At 39.9% G+C, this 19,727-nt stretch overlaps 1 protein-coding gene across 3 annotated transcripts in view; it reads right to left on the reverse strand.

Annotated features, from left to right (window-relative positions):
- The window catches only part of ATP8B4 (ATPase phospholipid transporting 8B4 (putative)), a 226,417-nt gene that overhangs the window by 138,139 nt on the left and 68,551 nt on the right, over positions 1–19,727 (reverse strand). For all 3 annotated transcript variants that reach the window (XM_026518454.4, XM_026518456.4, XM_044391066.3), the window contains exon 6: positions 18,013–18,074. In XM_026518454.4, coding sequence (XP_026374239.2) covers positions 18,013–18,074 — 62 coding nt within the window. The remainder of the gene's footprint in view (positions 1–18,012; positions 18,075–19,727) is intronic.

A 19,727-nucleotide genomic window follows, 5' to 3' on the forward strand; every position in this document is an offset into this window, starting at 1 on the left:
GAATCAAGTTTTAAATGTAACATAGAGTTTGGTGTATTTTTTACTTTCATTATTATCTAAGAGAAGTGGGTCCTAGTTACAGAAGAGCCTTCTATTTTGGTTAAGCAGCTGTGACAAGTTTGAGTTCAGAGCCAAGGAAGAACCAAATTACTTTGAGTAATAAAAGGGAGATAAATATGAGGGGCCCTAAACACTGAAAGAAGAGACTGGAGCCAACTACACTGAGCACTGAATGGGGGAAGGAGAGATTACAAAGGCCATCAGCAGAGAAAGAGAACTAAGGGGAAGAAAATGTTAAAATAGGATTTCACAGTGTTAGTTGTGGGGTGTGTAAAATAAACTTGCTAATTTCTATCCTCCCCCCCACTCAAATCTTCAGTCAACTCTACCTTGCTCTCTAATGCCTTTATGGGGAAAGGGGCAGGGGATGTCTCTGAGGGAGCTTTAAGAGAAGGAAAAGGGAGCAGCTAACATCTGGGTTACATCAACTTTAAAAAGACATTAGGAGATGCCACTGAAAAGCTCATGTGCAGAGTTTTGAAAGTGTTATAATTTCCTATTTTTTCAAGATGAACCTCATTGGGGAAATAGTCATCATTCAGAAATCCACCACTTTAAAAAACTGTATTCATGCAATATAATAATTGATTACAATGGAAGATCATTTATAGGAAATATAACAATGTCACAGCTTCATGGCCTTCCATCTGCAAAACACAGAAACTGCCCAAGAAATTATCAATCCGGGGGCGCCTGGGTGGCACAGCGGTTAAACGTCTGCCTTCGGCTCAGGGCGTGATCCTGGCGTTATGGGATCGAGCCCCACATCAGGCTCCTCCGCTATGAGCCTGGTTCTTCCTCTCCCACTCCCCCTGCTTGTGTTCCTTCTCTCGCTGGCTGTCTCTAACTCTGTTGAATAAATAAATAAAATCTTAAAAAAAAAAAAAAAGAAATTATCAATCCAAGACTTAAGAAATGGAAATTAATTTATCAAGGGCGAAACTATTTTTGAAACACTTTTACTGTGAATTAGTAGCATGAGCTAAAAATTAAGTTAATTTTTGAATCACTTCCACTGAGTCCAAAAGTACCAAGACCACTCCTATTAGCTTGCTTTTGAATTCATTGTTATTTAAACCCACAATGGTGTGTCTTATTAACATTGTTTAAAAAAAAGAATCAAAATTTTTGCCTCAAATTTTCTTTTAAATATGCAGACCCTAAATTGCTGCCCCCTACGCCCAATAGTACCATCATAACATACAAATTATCTGGGTAAGCCGGACATAAACTCAGTGAGTTTGTGTTCTGCCTGTGCTTAACTACAGAAGTCTCCACTCCAATTACAAGCCCACAAACCCAGATGAAGAGGAAGTAACTCAATGCAGGGCATATCGGTCCTCCACGGGATCAACAGAATCCCAGAACCTCTCCCCCATTTACAAGAAGCATACAGACACACGACATATGTGTCAGCTTCAGGCTCGGTAAGTTCAACGACATTGTATTTTTTATTGCAGGTGCTCAAGGAGAAAAAGAAAGCGTATTTAATAAGAATAATCACCCTCTTACCCAAAACTGACATTTGGAATCAAATCTAGCAGAGGGGGATACCGTATATGAAGTCTCCCTCTTCTGGATAAGTTTTTTCCAAGAATTCAGCAGCAAATGATAGATCTTTTGACCATCTGTTCATATACCTCTAATCTGGCAGGACAAAGAAGGGAAGAGTTCCTTCATAGTTGTCTGAAGGATCTGCTAGCCACACTTCTGTATCACTGCCCAAATTTCCTCTAGGATATCTGCAGTTCAGAACCGATGCATGTATATGAGTGCTATACAGCTAGTAACTGCAATATAAAATTTATACTCAAACTGTTTCAAATTATTGACGTTTGTGGATTTACATGGGCCACTAATACATTTTTTAAGATTTTATTTATTTGAGAGAGAGAGAGTGTGTGTGTCTGTGTGTGCGCGTGCACAGGCCATGGGGGAGGGGGGAAGAGGGAGTGGGAGCGGGGCTGGTCCCAGGACTCAGATCATGACCTGAGCCAAAGTCGGATGATTAACCAACTGGGCCACCCAAGCCCCAGCCACTAATACATTTTTAAAGCAAAACATGGGGTATTTTTTTGTTTTCATGTTGCACTATGATTAAGAAGAGATAAACCTGGAACCTGGTGGTGATGGTCTGACAGCCACCCACTCAGGAAATAATTATGTGTGATGGAACTGAAACCTCCCATGGTTCAGTCAATATGCTCAACCTGGTCCTACTCACACTTAATTCCTGGATGTTCTGATAAAGGCTGTTGTCAGTGGACTGAGAAACAATGCTTCAAGTTCTCATTACTTCACATAAGAAATAACGTGTTCATGTAATCATCCTAGCTGAGTTTCATAAACGTGTCACAAAAACTCAGTCTTATGGAAAAGGGATCAATTCAGAAAGATCAAGAAATTATATTTTAAAATTGAAACATACTAAATATCAAGCAATAGGAAAATGAGTTATTTGAATTATGAGACATGCACTCAACCAAATGTTATACAGCCCTTAAAAATTATGTGTATAATGACCATATTAAAGACATTGGGAAAATGGTAATGACATGATGTGAAGTGAAAACAGAAGGACACACACACACACACAATTATAAGACATCTTGGCACAGAACAAAAGACAATAAGGAAAAACAAGAAAATAGTAACAAGAATTACTTTTGGATAGCAGGAAGTATGGATATTATTTTCTTCCTTCTACTTTTTCTTATTTTTCAAATTTCTCTAATGGACATATGCTATTTTCATAACAGGAAAAAAAAGACTATATGCTAAAGGAAAAAAATGAAACAAAATTTTCAATACTGATATCCAATGGAAGTTATCGATCAATCAAAATGGAAAAGTTGATTAAACAAAAAGAAAATTTGTTCCTACTGAAATTCGTTTTCACAATTATGCAGCATCTAGGATTACCAGACTGGGGTAGTGCAGAGACGATACACTGCAGTAGTAAAAGAAAGTCCGTATTTTTCCCTATAAATACACAGTTTCCCCCCCCAAAAAAGAAAAAAGACTGAATAAGATTGATGTGTGTTTCTATGAAAGAGCTTGAGAGACCTAAGGAAAATTTACTGATGCCCAAGAAAGTATAAAATGAAATGTACTGCACAAAAAGCTGATGGTCAAGAGCCATTTAAAATCTAGAGATGTTGGGGCGCCTGGGTGGCGCAGTCGTTAAGCGTCTGCCTTCGGCTCAGGGCGTGATCTCAGCATTCTGGGATCGAGCCCCATATCAGGCTCTTCCACTATGAGCCTGCTTCTTCCTCTCCCACTCCCTCTGCTTATGTTCCCTCTCTCGCTGGCTCTCTCTCTCTCTCTGTCAAATAAATAAAATCTTTTTTTTTTAATTGCTTTAAAAATAAATAAAAATAAAATAAAATCTAGAGATGTCAAGGAAACATCCTGACTGGAAGGGTACTTTCACTGCAGCATCTGAACCCACACTGCTCTAGTGCAAAAGTGTAAGTTCAGAAGATGTCAGGGAAATAAAATATTAAGAAAAAGTGATATTGAGCCTATTTGTTAATAGTGACACAAACCATAACGCTGGCAGCCTGTAAGATCTCACAGGGAATCTTGGGCTGAGAATCAAGAAACCAGGCTTGTAGCACAGAGTCCATTTTCTTCTCTGCTGAGTTCTCTCCCATGTATCTAAAGGTGTTATACTAAGCAGTGTCATCCAAAAGAAATAGAATGCCAGCCACAAATGTAAGCCACATAAGCAATTTTCAATTTTCTAGTAACCACATTTAAAAAAAAATGCTAAAAAAGAGCTTTTCCCTTAAGGTCAGGAACAAGACAAGGATGTCACTCTCACCATTTTTATTCAACATAGTACAATAAATCCTCGCCATGGCAATTAGGCAACAAAAAGGAACAAAAAAACATCCAAAATGGTAAGGAAGAAGTAAAATTCTCACTCTTTGCAGATGACATGATATATATGTAAAAAACCCTAGACTCCACCAGAAAACTAGAACTGATAAATGAACTCAGTAAAGTCGCAGGATACCAAATCAACGTATAGAAATCTGTTGCATGCTTATACACTGATAATGAAGTAGCAGAAAGAGAAATTAAGAAAATAGTCCCATTTATAATTGTACCAAAATAATAAAATACCTAGGAATAAACTCAACCAAGGAGGGGAAAGACCTGTACTCTAAAAATGATAAAACATAGGGGCGCCTGGGTGGCACAGCGGTTAAACGTCTGCCTTCGGCTCAGGGCGTGATCCTGGCGTTGTGGGATCGAGCCCCACATCGGGCTCCTCCGCTGTGATCCTGCTTCTTCCTCTCCCACTCCCCCTGCTTGTGTTCCCTCTCTCACTGGCTGTCTCTATCTCTGTCGAATAAATAAATAAAATCTTTTAAAAAAAATTTAAAAAAATGATAAAACACTGATGAAAGAAAGTGAAGTTGATACAAACAAATGCTCGTGGGCTGGAAGAACAGATATTGTTAAAATGTCCATACTACCCAAAGCAATCTGCCTATTTAATGCAGTTTCTATCAAAATACTAACCGCATTTTCCACAGAACCAGAACAAACAATCCTAAAAATTTATATGGAACCACAAAAGATCCCAAGTAGCCAAAGCAATCTTGAAAAAGAAAAACAAAACTGAAGGTATCACAATCCCAGATTGCAAATTATGTTACAAAGCTGTTGTAATCCAAACAGCATGGTACTGGCACAAAAATAGATCCACTGATCAATGGAACAGAACAGAAAGCCCAGAAGTAAACCCACAATTTTATGGTCAATTAATCAACAAAGGAGGCAAGACTATGCAATGGGAAAAACACAATCTCTTCAACAAATGGTGTTGGGAAAATGGACAGCTACATGCAAAAGAATGAAACTGGACCGCTTTCTTACACCAGACACAAAAATAAACTCAAAATGGATCAAGGATCTAAATGTGAGACCCGAAAGCATAAAAAATCCTAGAAGAGAGCACAGACAGTAATTTCTGACATCAGCTGTAGCAACATTTTCCTACATAAGTCTCCTGAAGCAAAGGAAACAAAAGTGAAAATAAACTATTGTGAGTAAATCAAAATAAAAGCTTCTGCACAGAAAACAATTAACAAAACTAAAAGACAGCCTACTGAATGGGAGAAGGTATTTGCGAATGATAATCAGATAAAGGGTTAGTATCCAAAATACATAAAGAGCTTATACAACTCAATGCCCATAAGAATAATAATCCAATAAGAAAATGAGAAGACACAGAAGACATTTCTCCAAAGAAGACATACAGATGTCCGAAAGACACATGACAAGATGCTCAGCATCACTAAGCATCAGGGAAATACAAATCAAAACCACAATCATCTCACTCCTGTCAAAATGGCTAAAATCAAAAACACAAGAAACAAGTGTTGGAAAGGATATGGAGAAAAAGGAACTCTCCTGCACTGCTGGTGGGAAGGCGAACAGGTGCTAGCACTGTGAAATACAGTATGGAGGTTCCTCAAAAAATTAGAAATAGAACTATCATATGATCCAGTAATTACACTACTGAGTATTTAACCAAAGAATACAAAAACACTAATTTAAATGGGTAAATGTACCCCTAAGCTTATCACAGCATTATTTACAATAGCCAAATCATGGAAGTATTCCAAGTCTCCTTCAATAGATGAATGGATAAAGAAAAAATGGGGTGTGTGTATATATATATATATGTGTGTGTGTGTGTGTGTATATATGTATATGTATATATATATACGCATACACATATATATAAATAATTTACTGGAATATTAGTCATAAAAAAGAATGAAATCTTGCTATTTGCAACAACGTAGATGGATCAAGAGTATAATGCTAAGTGAAATAAGCCACTAGGAGAAGGACAAATATATTATTTCACTCATATGTCGAATTTAAGAAACAAAACAAATGCACAAAGAAAAGAAAGAGAGAAACCAAAAAAACAGACTCTTAACTACAGAAAACAAACAGATGGTTACCACAGGGGAGGTGGATGGGAGGATGGGTGAAACAGATGAAGGGGATTAAGAATACACCTATCTTGGAGGAGTTAAGATGGCGGAGGAGTAGGAGACACCGTTTTCAGCCGGTCCTCCGAGTCGAGCTGGATAGGTACCAGACCAGCCTAAACAACCACGGAACCAGCCTGAGACGCAGGAAGACGCATCTGGATCTCTACAAATGAACATCTCCAGCGCTGAGTATTGAGGTACGAAGCGGGGAGCCATGAAACTGTGCACAGATATCGGAAGATAAACGGAAGGGGGAGGGAGCCGCCGCGTTCAGGCGCCGGGAAGCGGTAGCCACTTGCACGGGAGAGCGGGCGGGGCTCGCGGACGGCACCCGCAAAACAGCAGACTGAGACCGTGAGCCGGGTGCGCGCGCCACCAGGCATCTCACGGAACACCGGAATCCCGGTGCGCTCACCGGATCCAGACTGAGACCGGGAGATCCGGGAGCGCGCGCAGGGCAGCTGGCGGCTGGCGGCATTAGAAACACAAAGGACAGAGACGCGCCGGCCCTGGAAGTGAGGGCTGGGACGCCGGGTGTGGGGCGCACATCCCGGGACGCTGCAGGGTTGAGCAGCACCAACAGTAACAGAGTTAAAGTGGCCAGAACATTAGTAGAGAACAGGCCGCAATCCCTCTGTTCTGTGACAGAGGCTGAAATTTGGCCGCTGCTGCTCTGACTCTCAGAAGAGGCACGGCAAACCGCCAGGGAAAGCCGCCAGAGAACAAAAGCCTGGAAAAACCGGCTCAGGGAGTGCCCATCCCCATCCCCCCTCGCAGGGGACGCCGAGACTCTACCCAAACAGGGCTGCCTGAGTATCGGCGCGGCAGGCCCCTCCCCCAGAAGGCAGGCTGAAAAATCAAGAAGCCCACAACCCGGGCGCCTGGGTGGCACAGACATTGAGCGCCTGTCTTCGGCTTAGGGCGTGATCCCGGCGTTCCGGAAAGGAGTCCGTCATCAGGCTCCTCCGCTGGGAGCCTGCTTCTTCCTCTCCCACTCCCCTGCTTCTGTTCCCTCTCTCGCTGGTTGGCTGCCACATAAATAAATAAATAAAATCTTTAAAGAAGAAGCCCACATCCCTAAGATCCCTATAAAACAAGGGGCACGGCCTGGGACCCAGTCAATAATTTGGGCTCTGGAAACCCCGCAACCTCTCTTCATCAGAATGACAAGAAGGAGAAGCCCCCCCCAGCAAAGAAAAGACAGTGATTCTGTGGCCTCTGCCACAGAAATAATGGATATGGATGTAACCAAATTATCAGAAATGGAATTCAGAGTAACGATGGTCAAAATGATGAGTAGAATTGAAAAAACTATTAACGAAAAGGTTACTGAGAATATAGAATCCCTAAGGACAGAAATGAGAGCGAATCTGACAGAAATTAAAAATTCTATGAGCCAAATGCAGGCAAAACTAGAGGCTCTGACGGCCAGGGTCGCAGAAGCAGAGGAACGGGTTAGTGAATTGGAGGATGGGTTAATAGAGGAAAAAATGAAAATAGAAGATGGTCTTAAAAAAATCCACGCCCACGAATGTAGGTTACGGGAGATTACTGACTCAATGAAACGATCCAATGTTAGAATCATCGGCATCCCCGAGGGGGTGGAGAAAAACAGAGGTCTAGAAGAGATATTTGAACAAATTGTAGCTGAAAACTTCCCTAATCTAGCAAGGGAAACAAACATTCGTGTCCAAGAGGCAGAGAGGACCCCTCCCAAGCTCAACCATGACAAACCTACGCCACGTCACGTCATAGTGCAATTCGCAAATATTAGATGCAAGGATACAGTACTGAAAGCGGCCAGGGCAAAGAAATTTCTCACGTACCAAGGCAAAAGCATCAGAATTACATCAGACCTGTCTACACAGACCTGGAATGAGAGAAAGGGTTGGGGGAGCATATTTAAAGCTCTTTCAGAGAAAAACATGCAGCCAAGGATCCTTTATCCAGCAAGGCTCTCATTCAGAATTGATGGAGAAATAAAGACATTTCAGAATCGCCAGTCACTAACCAATTTTGTAACCACGAAACCAGCCCTACAGGAGATATTACGGGGGGTTCTATAAAAGTAAAAAGGCCCCAAGAGTGATACAGAACAGAAAGTCACAGCCAATACAAACAAAGACTTTACTGGCAACATGGCAACATTAAAATCATATCTCTCAGTAATCAGTCTTAATGTAAATGGTTTGAACCATCCCATAAAGCGCCACAGGGTTGCAGATTGGATAAAAAGAAATGACCCATCCATTTGCTGTCTACAAGAGACTCATTTCAAACCCAAAGATGCATTCAGACTGAGAGTAAGGGGATGGAGTACCATCTTTCACGCAAATGGACCTCAAAAGAAAGCTGGGGTAGCAATTCTCATATCAGATAAATTGGATTTTAAACTACAGACTATAGTTAGAGATGCAGAAGGGCACTATATTATTCTTAAGGGAAGTATTCAACAAGTGGATATGACAATTATAAATATATATGCCCCCAACAGGGGAGCAGCAAGATACACAAGCCAACTCTTAACCAGAATAAAGAGACATATAAATAAAAATACATTAATAGTAGGGGACCTCAACACTCCACTCTCAGAAATAGACAGAACACCCTGGCAAAAACTAAGCAAAGAATCAAAGGCTTTGAATGCCATACTCGACGAGTTGGACCTCATAGATATATATAGAACACTACACCCCAGAACCAAAGAATACTCATTCTATTCTAATGCCCATGGAACATTCTCAAGAATAGACCATGTTCTGGGACACAAAACAGGTCTCAACCGATACCAAAAGATTGAAATTATCCCCTGCATATTCTCAGACCACAACGCTCTGAAATTGGAACTCAACCACAAGGAAAAATTTGGAAGAAACTCAAACACTTGGAGACTAAGAACCATCCTGCTCAGGAATGACTCGATAAACCAGGAAATCAAAAATCAAATAAAACAATTTATGGAGACCAATGAGAATGAAAATACAACAGTCCAAAACCTATGGGATACTGCAAAGGCAGTCCTAAGGGGGAAATACATAGCCATCCAAGCCTCACTCAAAAGAATAGAAAAATCTAAAATGCAGTTTTTATATTCTCACCTCAAGAAGCTGGAACAGCAACAGAGGGACAGGCCTAATCCACGCACGAGGAAGCAGTTGACCAAAATTAGAGCTGAAATCAATCAAGCAGAAACCAGAAGTACAGTAGAGCAGATCAACAGGACTAGAAGCTGGTTCTTTGAGAGAATCAATAAAATTGACAGACCACTGGCAAGACTTATCCAAAAGAAAAGAGAAAGGACCCAGATTATTAAAATTATGAATGAAAAAGGAGAGGTCACGACGAGCACCATTGAAATTGGAAGGATTATTAGAAATTTTTATCAACAGCTATATGCAAATAAACTAAGCAATCTGGAAGAGATGGAATCCTTCCTGGAAACCTATAAACTACCAAGATTGAAACCGGAAGAAATTGATTCCTTAAATAGGCCAATTAATTATGAAGAAATTGAGTCAGTGATAAACAACCTTCCAAATAACAAAACTCCAGGCCCGGACGGTTTTCCTGGGGAATTCTACCAAACATTCAAAGAAGAAATAATACCTATTCTCCTAAAGCTATTTCAAAAAATAGAAACAGAAGGAAAGCTACCAAACTCATTCTATGAGGCCAATATTACCTTGATCCCCAAACCAGGCAAAGACCCCATCAAAAAGGAGAATTACAGACCGATTTCCCTAATGAATATGGATGCCAAAATCCTCAACAAGATACTTGCTAATAGAATCCAACAGTACATTAAAAGGATTATCCATCACGATCAAGTGGGATTCATACCTGGGATGCAAGCGTGGTTCAATATTCGCAAATCAATCAGCATGATACATCATATCAACAAGAAAAGACTCAGGAACCATATGATCCTCTCAATCGATGCCGAAAAAGCATTTGACAAAATACAGCATCCTTTCCTGATTAAAACCCTTCAGAGTGTAGGAATAGAAGGTACATTTCTCAATCTCATAAAAGCCATCTATGAAAAGCCTACTGCAAATATTATTCTCAATGGGGAAAAGCTGGAAGCCTTTCCCTTAAGATCAGGAACTCGACAAGGATGCCCACTCTCGCCACTATTATTCAACATAGTACTAGAAGTCCTTGCAACAGCAATCAGACGACAAAAAGGGATCAAAGGTATTCAAATTGGCAAAGAAGAAGTCAAAATGTCTCTCTTTGCAGATGACATGATACTCTATATGGAAAACCCAAAAGAAGCCACTCCCAAACTATTAAAAGTTATAGAGCAATTCAGTAATGTGGCGGGATACAAAATAAATGCTCAGAAATCAGTTGCATTTCTATACACGAATAACGAGACCGAAGAAAGAGAAATTAGGGAATCCATCCCATTTACAATAGCACCAAAAACCATACGTTACCTTGGAATTAACTTAACCAGAGACGTAAAGGACCTATATTCTAGAAACTATAAATCACTCTTAAAAGACATTGAGGAAGACATAAAAAGATGGAAAGATATTCCATGCTCATGGATCGGAAGAATTAACATAGTTAAAATGTCCATGCTACCCAGAGCAATCTACACTTTCAATGCTATCCCGATCAAAATACCAAGGACATTTTTCAAAGAACTGGAACAAACAGTCCTTAAATTTGTATGGAAACAGAAAAGGCCCCGAATCTCCAAGGAACTACTGAAAAGGAAAAACAAAGCTGGGGGCATCACAATGCCGGATTTCGAGCTGTACTACAAAGCTGTGATCACAAAGACAGCATGGTACTGGCACAAAAACAGACACATAGACCAATGGAACAGAATAGAGAGCCCAGAAATGGACCCTCGGCTCTTTGGGCAACTAATATTTGATAAAGCAGGAAAAAACATCCGGTGGGAAAAAGACAGTCTCTTCAATAAATGGTGCTGGGAAAATTGGACAGCTACATGCAAGAGAATGAAACTTGACCACTATCTCACACCATACACAAAAATAAACTCCAAATGGATGAAAGACCTCGATGTGAGACAGGAATCCATCAAAATTCTAGAGGAGAACATAGGCAACAACCTCTACGACATCGGCCAAAGCAACCTTTTTCATGACACATCCCCAAAGGCAAGAGAAACAAAAGATAAAATGAATTTATGGGACTTCATCAAGATTAAAAGTTTCTGCACAGCCAAGGAAACAGTCAGAAAAACTAAGAGGCAGCCCACGGAATGGGAGAATATATTTGCAAATGACACTACAGATAAAGGACTGGTATCCAAGATCTACAAAGAACTTCTCAAACTCAATACACGAGAAACAAATAAACAAATCAAAAAATGGGCAGAAGATATGAACAGACACTTTTCCAATGAAGACATACAAATGGCTAACAGACACATGAAAAAATGTTCAAAATCATTAGCCATCAAGGAAATTCAAATCAAAACCACACTGAGATACCACCTTACGCCAGTTAGAATGGCAAAAATAGACAAGGCAAGAAACAACAATTGTTGGAGAGGATGTGGAGAAAGGGGATCCCTCCTACATTGTTGGTGGGAATGCAAGTTGGTACAGCCACTCTGGAAAACAGTGTGGAGGTCCCTTAAAAAGTTAAAAATTGAGCTACCCTATGATCCAGCCATTGCACTACTGGGTATTTACCCCAAAGATACAGACGTAGTGAAGAGAAGGGCCATATGCACCCCAATGTTCATAGCAGCAATGTCCACAATAGCTAAATCGTGGAAGGAGCCGAGATGCCCTTCAACAGATGACTGGATTAAGAAGTTGTGGTCCATATATACAATGGAATATTACTCAGCTATCAGAAAGAACGAGTTCTCAACATTTGCTACAACATGGACAGCACTGGAGGAGATAATGCTAAGTGAAATAAGTCAAGCAGAGAAAGACAACTATCATATGATTTCTCTCATCTATGGAACATAAGAACTAGGATGATCGGTAGGGGAAGAAAGGGATAAAGAAAGGGGGGGTAATCAGAAGGGGGAATGAAACATGAGAGACTATGGACTATGAGAAACAAACTGAGGACTTCAGAGGGGAGGAGGGTGGGGGAATGGGATAGACCGGTGATGGGTAGTAAGGAGGGCACGTATTGCATGGTGCACTGGGTGTTATACACAACTAATGAATCATCGAGCCTTACATCGGAAACCGGGGATGTACTGTATGGTGACTAACATAATATAATAAAAAATCATTTAAAAAAAAAAAAAAAGAATACACCTATCTTGGGGCGCCTGGGTGGCACAGCGGTTAAGCGTCTGCCTTTGGCTCAGGGCGTGATCCCTGTGTTATGGGATCGAGCCCCACATCAGGCTCCTCTGCTATGAGCCTGCTTCTTCCACTCCCACTCCCCCTGCTTGTGTTCCCTCTCTCTCTGGCTGTCTCAATCTCTGTCGAATAAATAAATAAAATCTTAAAAAAAAAAAAAAAAAAAAGAATACACCTATCTTGATAGCACCGGGTATTATATGGAACTGTTGAATCACTGTATTGTACGCCTGATACTAACATAACTCTGTATGTTAACTACACTGGAATTAAAATTTAAAAGAACAAAAATTTTCTTTAAAAATCAGGTAAAGTTCATTTTAATAACATATTTAACCAGTATATATAAAATATTGTCATTTCAAAATGAAACCAATATAAAAAAATCTTAATGACATATCTTATATTCTCTTTTTTGATGCTAAGGCTTCAAAATCCAGTCGGTACTTTATATTTAAGAGCATATCTTACTTTGGACCCACCACATTGCAAGTGTCCAGTAGCCCACATGTGGCTAGTGGCTGCCTAACTGGATAGCAGGAGATCTCTACACGCCTTTCCTTGTCTAAAATCCATATGAGTAGAAATGTTGATGGGACAGAGCAAATTGGAAGTTGCCTAAATATGTGAAAGTCAGCAAATGATTCCACAGTGGACAAGATACATAATGGGAAAAGAAATAAAAGACAAAAATGGGAAAAATTAGAATTTAAATTTCTGAAAGAAAAACACGGCAAAGTAATTGACCAAATTTTTGACTAAAGATGTGAGACAATTAAAAAAAATTAAGCATTACAGAATTATTTCTTTGTAGGGATTTTTATTATGTGGAAAAACTACGCTTACCATTTTAAAAATTAATGTAATTCCCTTCCTTAGATACCTTTTAAAATTAGAGAAATGTAGACACAAAGATACATACATGGACATAGGATGGCTTCAATTGGGAGTTCTCAACTTTACGTGCATCTTAGAAAATTGAACACTGGGGTCTCACCTCCAAGACCCTCATTTAATTACTCTGGGGTGTCACTGGGGCTCTGATACAATGGGCAGCCCAGGTTGAAAGGCACCAGATTAGATGACCTATGCGGGGACTAAACCCTCTCATTGTCCCTCACCTGCCCAGGTGCTCCCAGCATGGTCAAGAATGTTAGCACAACTTGAGACACCCTCTCAAGAAACACTAAGATAGCTATTGGTATTCATACATGCCATCAGCAAATGGTACAGTAGTCCCCCCTTATCTGCAGGGGACACATTCCAAGACCCCCAGTGGATACTGAAAACCACAGATAGTACCAAACTTTATACTATGTTTTTTCCTATACATACATACCTACATGAGACACAGTAACAGACTAACAATAACTAATAAAATGGAACGATTATAACAATATACTTAATAAAAGTTATGTGAACATGGTGTCTCTCTCTCAAAATATCCTATTGTACTCACCCTTCTTCTTGTGATGATGTGAGATGATAAAATGTCTCCATGGTGAGAGGAAGTGAAGTGAATGACACAGGCACTGTGATGTAGCATCAGGCTACTACTGGCCTTCTGATGATGTGTCAGAAGGTAGATCACTACTTCAAGACCATGGTTGAGCACGGGTTACTGAAACCATGGAAAGCAAAAGTGCAGGGAAAGGGGGGGCTACTGTATATCATAGCTCGAGGCAAAAATGTGCACTTCCTGTTCAGCAGTCACGTTAATTTCTACAATATGGAGTCATGTCACCTCTCCTTAGTTTTTAAAACTAAAGTCAGCAAGTTTTGTCAAAGGCTAATATAACACGTATCACCTAAGCACTTTCACATAACAGATTGCAAATACAGAAGATTGGCCTTAATTTGAAAGGAATATGAAAAACGAAATCAAAAAAAAAATTGAAAAAGGAGGTTATAAAAGGAAGGGTTTTATCGCTCTAATTATTTTGTGACTTAGGTTTACAGGGCTTAGCATTACAGCTTACACAATGCTAAGAAAAGAGATGAGTAATGTGTATAATACAAATATATATATTACATACAGATAAACTACACCTATAGTATGTAACTATGCTTATATTCCTACGATTGTATACAAAGCCCTTCCAATACAAAATAGTGAAGTCCATACTTACACAACATTCATGAAGGGGCAGAATTCTAATGTAGGCTCTTACTTCCCATGGGACCTGGACAAGTCACTCCCTTTCAGGGCCTTAATCTCTTTATCTCTAAAATGGAGCCCTATTACCCACACCTTGGGGGTTTTTTATGAAAGTTAAATGTGTAAGCCCTGCAGCCCACACATGCTAGTTGCTCAATAAATAGTATTGAACCTGAACGTAACTGCCCACCTTCCTCACTTCTGAGCACAGAAGAGAGAACTACAGCCCAGAAGGAAAATTAATTGCTCGAAGTCACACAGTGATCACTTACACGGACCCGGGTTCCCTGAAATTGCTCAAAGTCAGTGATCACTTACATGGACCCAGGTTTCCTGACTGGTGCTTTCATCCCACCTCCTTCCCCTCAGAAATGTCTACCCTTAGGCTGACAATGCCTCCCCTCTTTCCAAGACAAGCCTCTGATGGCTCCTGCCCTAGCACGAAGACCCCAAGTCCAAGACTTCCTGCTAGGAGCACACAAAGGAAGCCACAAGTACCTGGCTGTACCCACCCCACTATGACACTCGCCTCTGGCAACACCTGGGCTTCCCTGATCCACTCCAGGCATCTTCCTTTATTCCCGGATTGGGACCCACGAGTGCCAAAGAAAGACCCAAAAACATTTTCCTAGTATTTTCCATGAACTTTGCAATAGGATCTTGTACACGTGAACTACTGTTTCATATTAGATTCCCTAGAAACAGATCCTGAGGTAAGGATTCATGTGTAAATGATTCATTAGGAAAGTACTTTCCAGGAGAAACCGGTAAGGAACCTGAGAAGCAACACTGGGGAAAGGGAAAAAGCCACACAGGGTGTGACTCCGGGCAAAGTCCCATCCTGTGTCTGATCCCAAGGAGTGCCTGAGGTGACAAATAAACCTCATAGCTTGCTCAACTTGAGGCAAGGGCACTGCTCTTTCGTACTCTTGCACCCATCAGTCTTTGGCTCCAGTGACTCAAGGGCAGTGATCTGAAGAAAACAGCAGGTGCAAGCACTTATGAACAATGCACACAGAAGCCGGGGATGAGCACAGAAGACAGTGGAGATCTAGGCAGAGCCCCAACAGTATTCTCTACAACCATCGGCTCCAAGGGAGGACTCCAAGCTCCCTGGGATATCTCAGATCTAAGCCCATTTGATCTCTCCAATTTTTCAAAATCTGAAAAGTAGAAAGCCAATCTCCATAGCCTGAGTACATTGTACAAAGACCACCACCCCAGCCACTGCAACTGGCCAATAATGGAACTCAGCAAAATTAAACATATCAAGCTCCTCTGGAAGATTGGTCTTTCAACAAGGATACTTGCTACTGCTCAGTCTGAAAATTAAATAGACATTGTGCTCAAGGGATACAGATGTGATCAAGAATGACCCCTGCCCTAAAGGAGCTCGCAGTAACGGGTAATCTTATAAACTTACCAAATCCTAAAGAATGCTCCATACTCAATGATATGTGCTTCTCCCTTCGACTTTATAGGATCAGCAACAATACATATCAAAAGCTCACCCGTATGGAATTACAAAGAGATGCTACTTCATAAGGAATGAACAGAAAGCTAAATGAAACCACAAAAGAGTAAAACTAATACTCCTTCTAACAATAATGATAACGATAGCTAGCATGTGTGGAAGGCATACAATCACCAATTTCTGAATACGTAAGTTCCTGGATTAATCCTTTGGCCTCCAAGTAGAGGCCCCAGCATCTATCACTGCCCAGGTATTGCCACAAGATTTAACTGGTAATTTGAGGGACATTAAAAGATATGCTAGGGCCATTATTTCAAATGCATTATGTAATTGTACATATTTTAAACATACTTTATATGAGATGATACTTCAAAGGATTAAGATTTATTTTCAAATGTTCCTTGGGGAATTAGTCATACCATATTAATGGCAGATCTAATACACAGTCAGAATTGCAAGACTCGAGAAAGTCCAGATATGCAACAATACAGCTCAAAGCTACACATCACATTAGCTTACAAAGATTCACCACCTCTTTGGAACTTGCTCCAGACCACAGAATCATTTAGGGTCAAGACTAAACTCATCCTTAAAGTCCCTCCGAGCGTAAAATCCGTGCTTTTAAACACAATACTATAGTGGCAGCAATTAAAAACCTGCCCACATTGGAAATGAACCACCTGGTTCCAGGCAGCTCTATGGTTTATCCATGTCACACTTGAATCACACTTTCAGAGGTTCTGTCTCTACCACTGTAGTTTTAAAGTATGAACATTTGCCTTCATTGTGCATTTAACACTATTTTCTAGAAGGAGCAAATACAGAAACACTGTACGTATTCGTTACATTATTAGTGATCAGTCAACATTTTAGTTATGGAATTCTTATCTAGATTACACCTAGTTATGGAAAGAGATTAATTACTTCAATCCTACCAATTATTATCTAGATTACACCTAGTCCCATCTTTATCATTTATTGGAATTTCCCATTTCACGTGATTATTTTAGGATATTTCCTTTAAAAACTATATTCTTCACAGTATCCAAATGATTCAAAATCATCAGCAAATGTGATTGACTGCCAGAATAAAGTATATTTAGGGGGCGCCTGGGTGGCACAGCGGTTAAGCGTCTGCCTTCGGCTCAGGGCGTGATCCCGGCGTTCTGGGATCGAGCCCCACATCAGGCTCCTCTGCTATGTGCCTGCTTCTTCCTCTCCCACTCCCCCTGCTTGTGTTCCCTCTCTCGCTGGCTGTCTCTATCTCTGTCGAATAAATAAATAAAATCTTAAAAAAAAAAAAAAGAATAAAGTATATTTAAGTTTACTTTGTCACGTTATTATTCGCAAAAAAAAAAAAAAAAGGCCAAAGAGTAAGAAACAGTGGAATAAAGGTTTGAAATTTACTTTTGCTAAGTTTTCTGGAGGTGTTTCTGCTGTTATTAGTGTATAAATACATGTTTTAAAACATTTCAAATTCAAGAATCATTCTCATAAATATTGATCAATTTAAAAACAATAAAAATCTGTTATGGTGGCTAATCCATTCCAAATTCAACTCCCAAGTAAATGTAAGATTCTTATCACTATCACTTGATACAGTAACGTGTCAAAGTCTCTCTAGCAATATTTCCCAGAAATTAACTAATTAATTATATATTTATGAAATGTCGACTACATACAAGACATAGCATAGATGCCAATTTTAAGTAGTATTAGATCTAACAATTGATAGTGATGCGTCTGTGCTCCACAGACCAAACTCCATAGGGATTTGAAGTTGAATGGGTGGCACAAGCATTGGCTGAACGTTTAAAAAAAAAAAAAAAAGCCACGAAGATAAAATTTACTTACGTTGTAGTTTTTAGTAAATTGAAAGGGAAAAGTAACATGTACTTAATTAAAAGAGAAAGCCACCAACTGTCAAGACCTGTTTTGTGGTCCCAGAAATCTTAAAAATAACCCAAAGAATCTATTTCTTACTTGCTGTCGATGAGCACTTCAGATAGCCGGTTATTCACTTGATTATCACTCTTATGGCGAAACTGAAAGTCAAAACGTTTGCAAAAGAAACATATTAAATCATACTTCGTCAGCACAAATAGGAGCACTAAAAATACTTTGAGTTCATCTATTTAGACAATAACACCGTCAATCCAAAATTAGCAGAGTTTACGCTTACCTTGAACCCAGCTCCATGTGTTCTAAATGTGAATCAATACCCTTCTCACTAATCCTTACTCTGGGTGTTACCAATGGAAAAAGCCTAGCCACATGCTCTAATTCCCACACATTTTTAGGTGCTTCTAAGAAGACAATATGTTCTTGACTCTGCCACACAGTTCCAGAGAAAACTATACATTTTGAGATCTTCAACAAGGAAAGGAGGCTTCCATTTCTCTCACATATGTGCTCAATACTTCATTGGAACATCAGTCATTCTTTTTTATGGATTTCTTTGAAGCCAAGAAATTACTTGTAATAACATGTATTTTTATTCTCCAGAAATTCTAATTGTTAACAGTAATCTTATGAAATACTGAGCATTTAAAACAAAACTCAAAATACAATACTGAACCACATTTGGTATGGATTTGTTTTTTTTATGCCCAAGTGATACTATTTCTTTTTGTATATTCCAGTAATGTAAACATCTTATACTGCTTAGAAGAATCCAAGTATTATGAGCACTCTACTAAACTCATAAATTAACAGCCATTCAGATAAGACTACTGTCAAAATTAGTGCTTTTTCATTAAAAAAAATTCAAAACACTGTATCAATATCACAATATATAAAATGTTTCAACTAGTCCTTCTCTTTTTCAATATCCTTCCCAAACCTATCCCAATCTATTATGCTATTCCCAGTGCATGCAATTACTCTGACTGCCAGGTACAAGTTAGTGGACACTATCAGGAAAAATACGATACTTAGCATTTGCTAATATGAAAACATTTATAATATCAGTAGAGGACTAAACTAAGCCAGCCCATCACTGGCATGCAAATTTCTCCTTCCCAACAGAACAACAGAAATATTATTTTGTCTGAGTATAGCTTTTGATGAGGGTGTTGGATATTGTGTTTGCTCCCCCAAACTCCATCTTCTCCACTCTGCCCTTGTTATGCGAAGCTGACCTATAAGGTCCTTACCCTCTGGCTCCTGGTTTGCTCTGACCAATAGGTGGTTCTGGCAGAAGATCAGAGTAGCCAGAGGAGAGTGAAATCCATTATCCCTCCCCCCACCCGCCGCTGCCCCCAGCTTCCTTCAAGCTGACTTAGCTTGAAGGCAGCCCCAGCTGTCAAAAGCAGAAGTCAGATACGGTAATTGCTTCCTCCCACTGCCCCTTCAGACAGAAAGGTAGAATTGCCATCCATGTTGCAGAACTACGTGCTTTTCTTTGACAACTTTTATTTTGCCCTTTTGAAACAGTGCCTTCATTATTAATCTTTCTCCAACCTTACTCATTTCAGGATGACATCTCTTTCCTGTCAAGATCGTGATTGATAGATATATCTGGGTTTTGAACCCATACATATTATCAGAAAAAAAAAACATATTCAAGAATTCACTGCAGTAGAGGGGCGCCTGGGTGGCACAGCGGTTAAGCGTCTGCCTTCGGCTCAGGGCGTGATCCCGGCATTCTGGGATCGAGCCCCACATCAGGCTCCTCCGCTATGAGCCTGCTTCTTCCT

The sequence above is a fragment of the Ursus arctos genome, unplaced genomic scaffold (genome assembly GCF_023065955.2).
Source record: "Ursus arctos isolate Adak ecotype North America unplaced genomic scaffold, UrsArc2.0 scaffold_36, whole genome shotgun sequence".
NCBI classification, from domain to species: Eukaryota; Metazoa; Chordata; class Mammalia; order Carnivora; family Ursidae; genus Ursus; species Ursus arctos.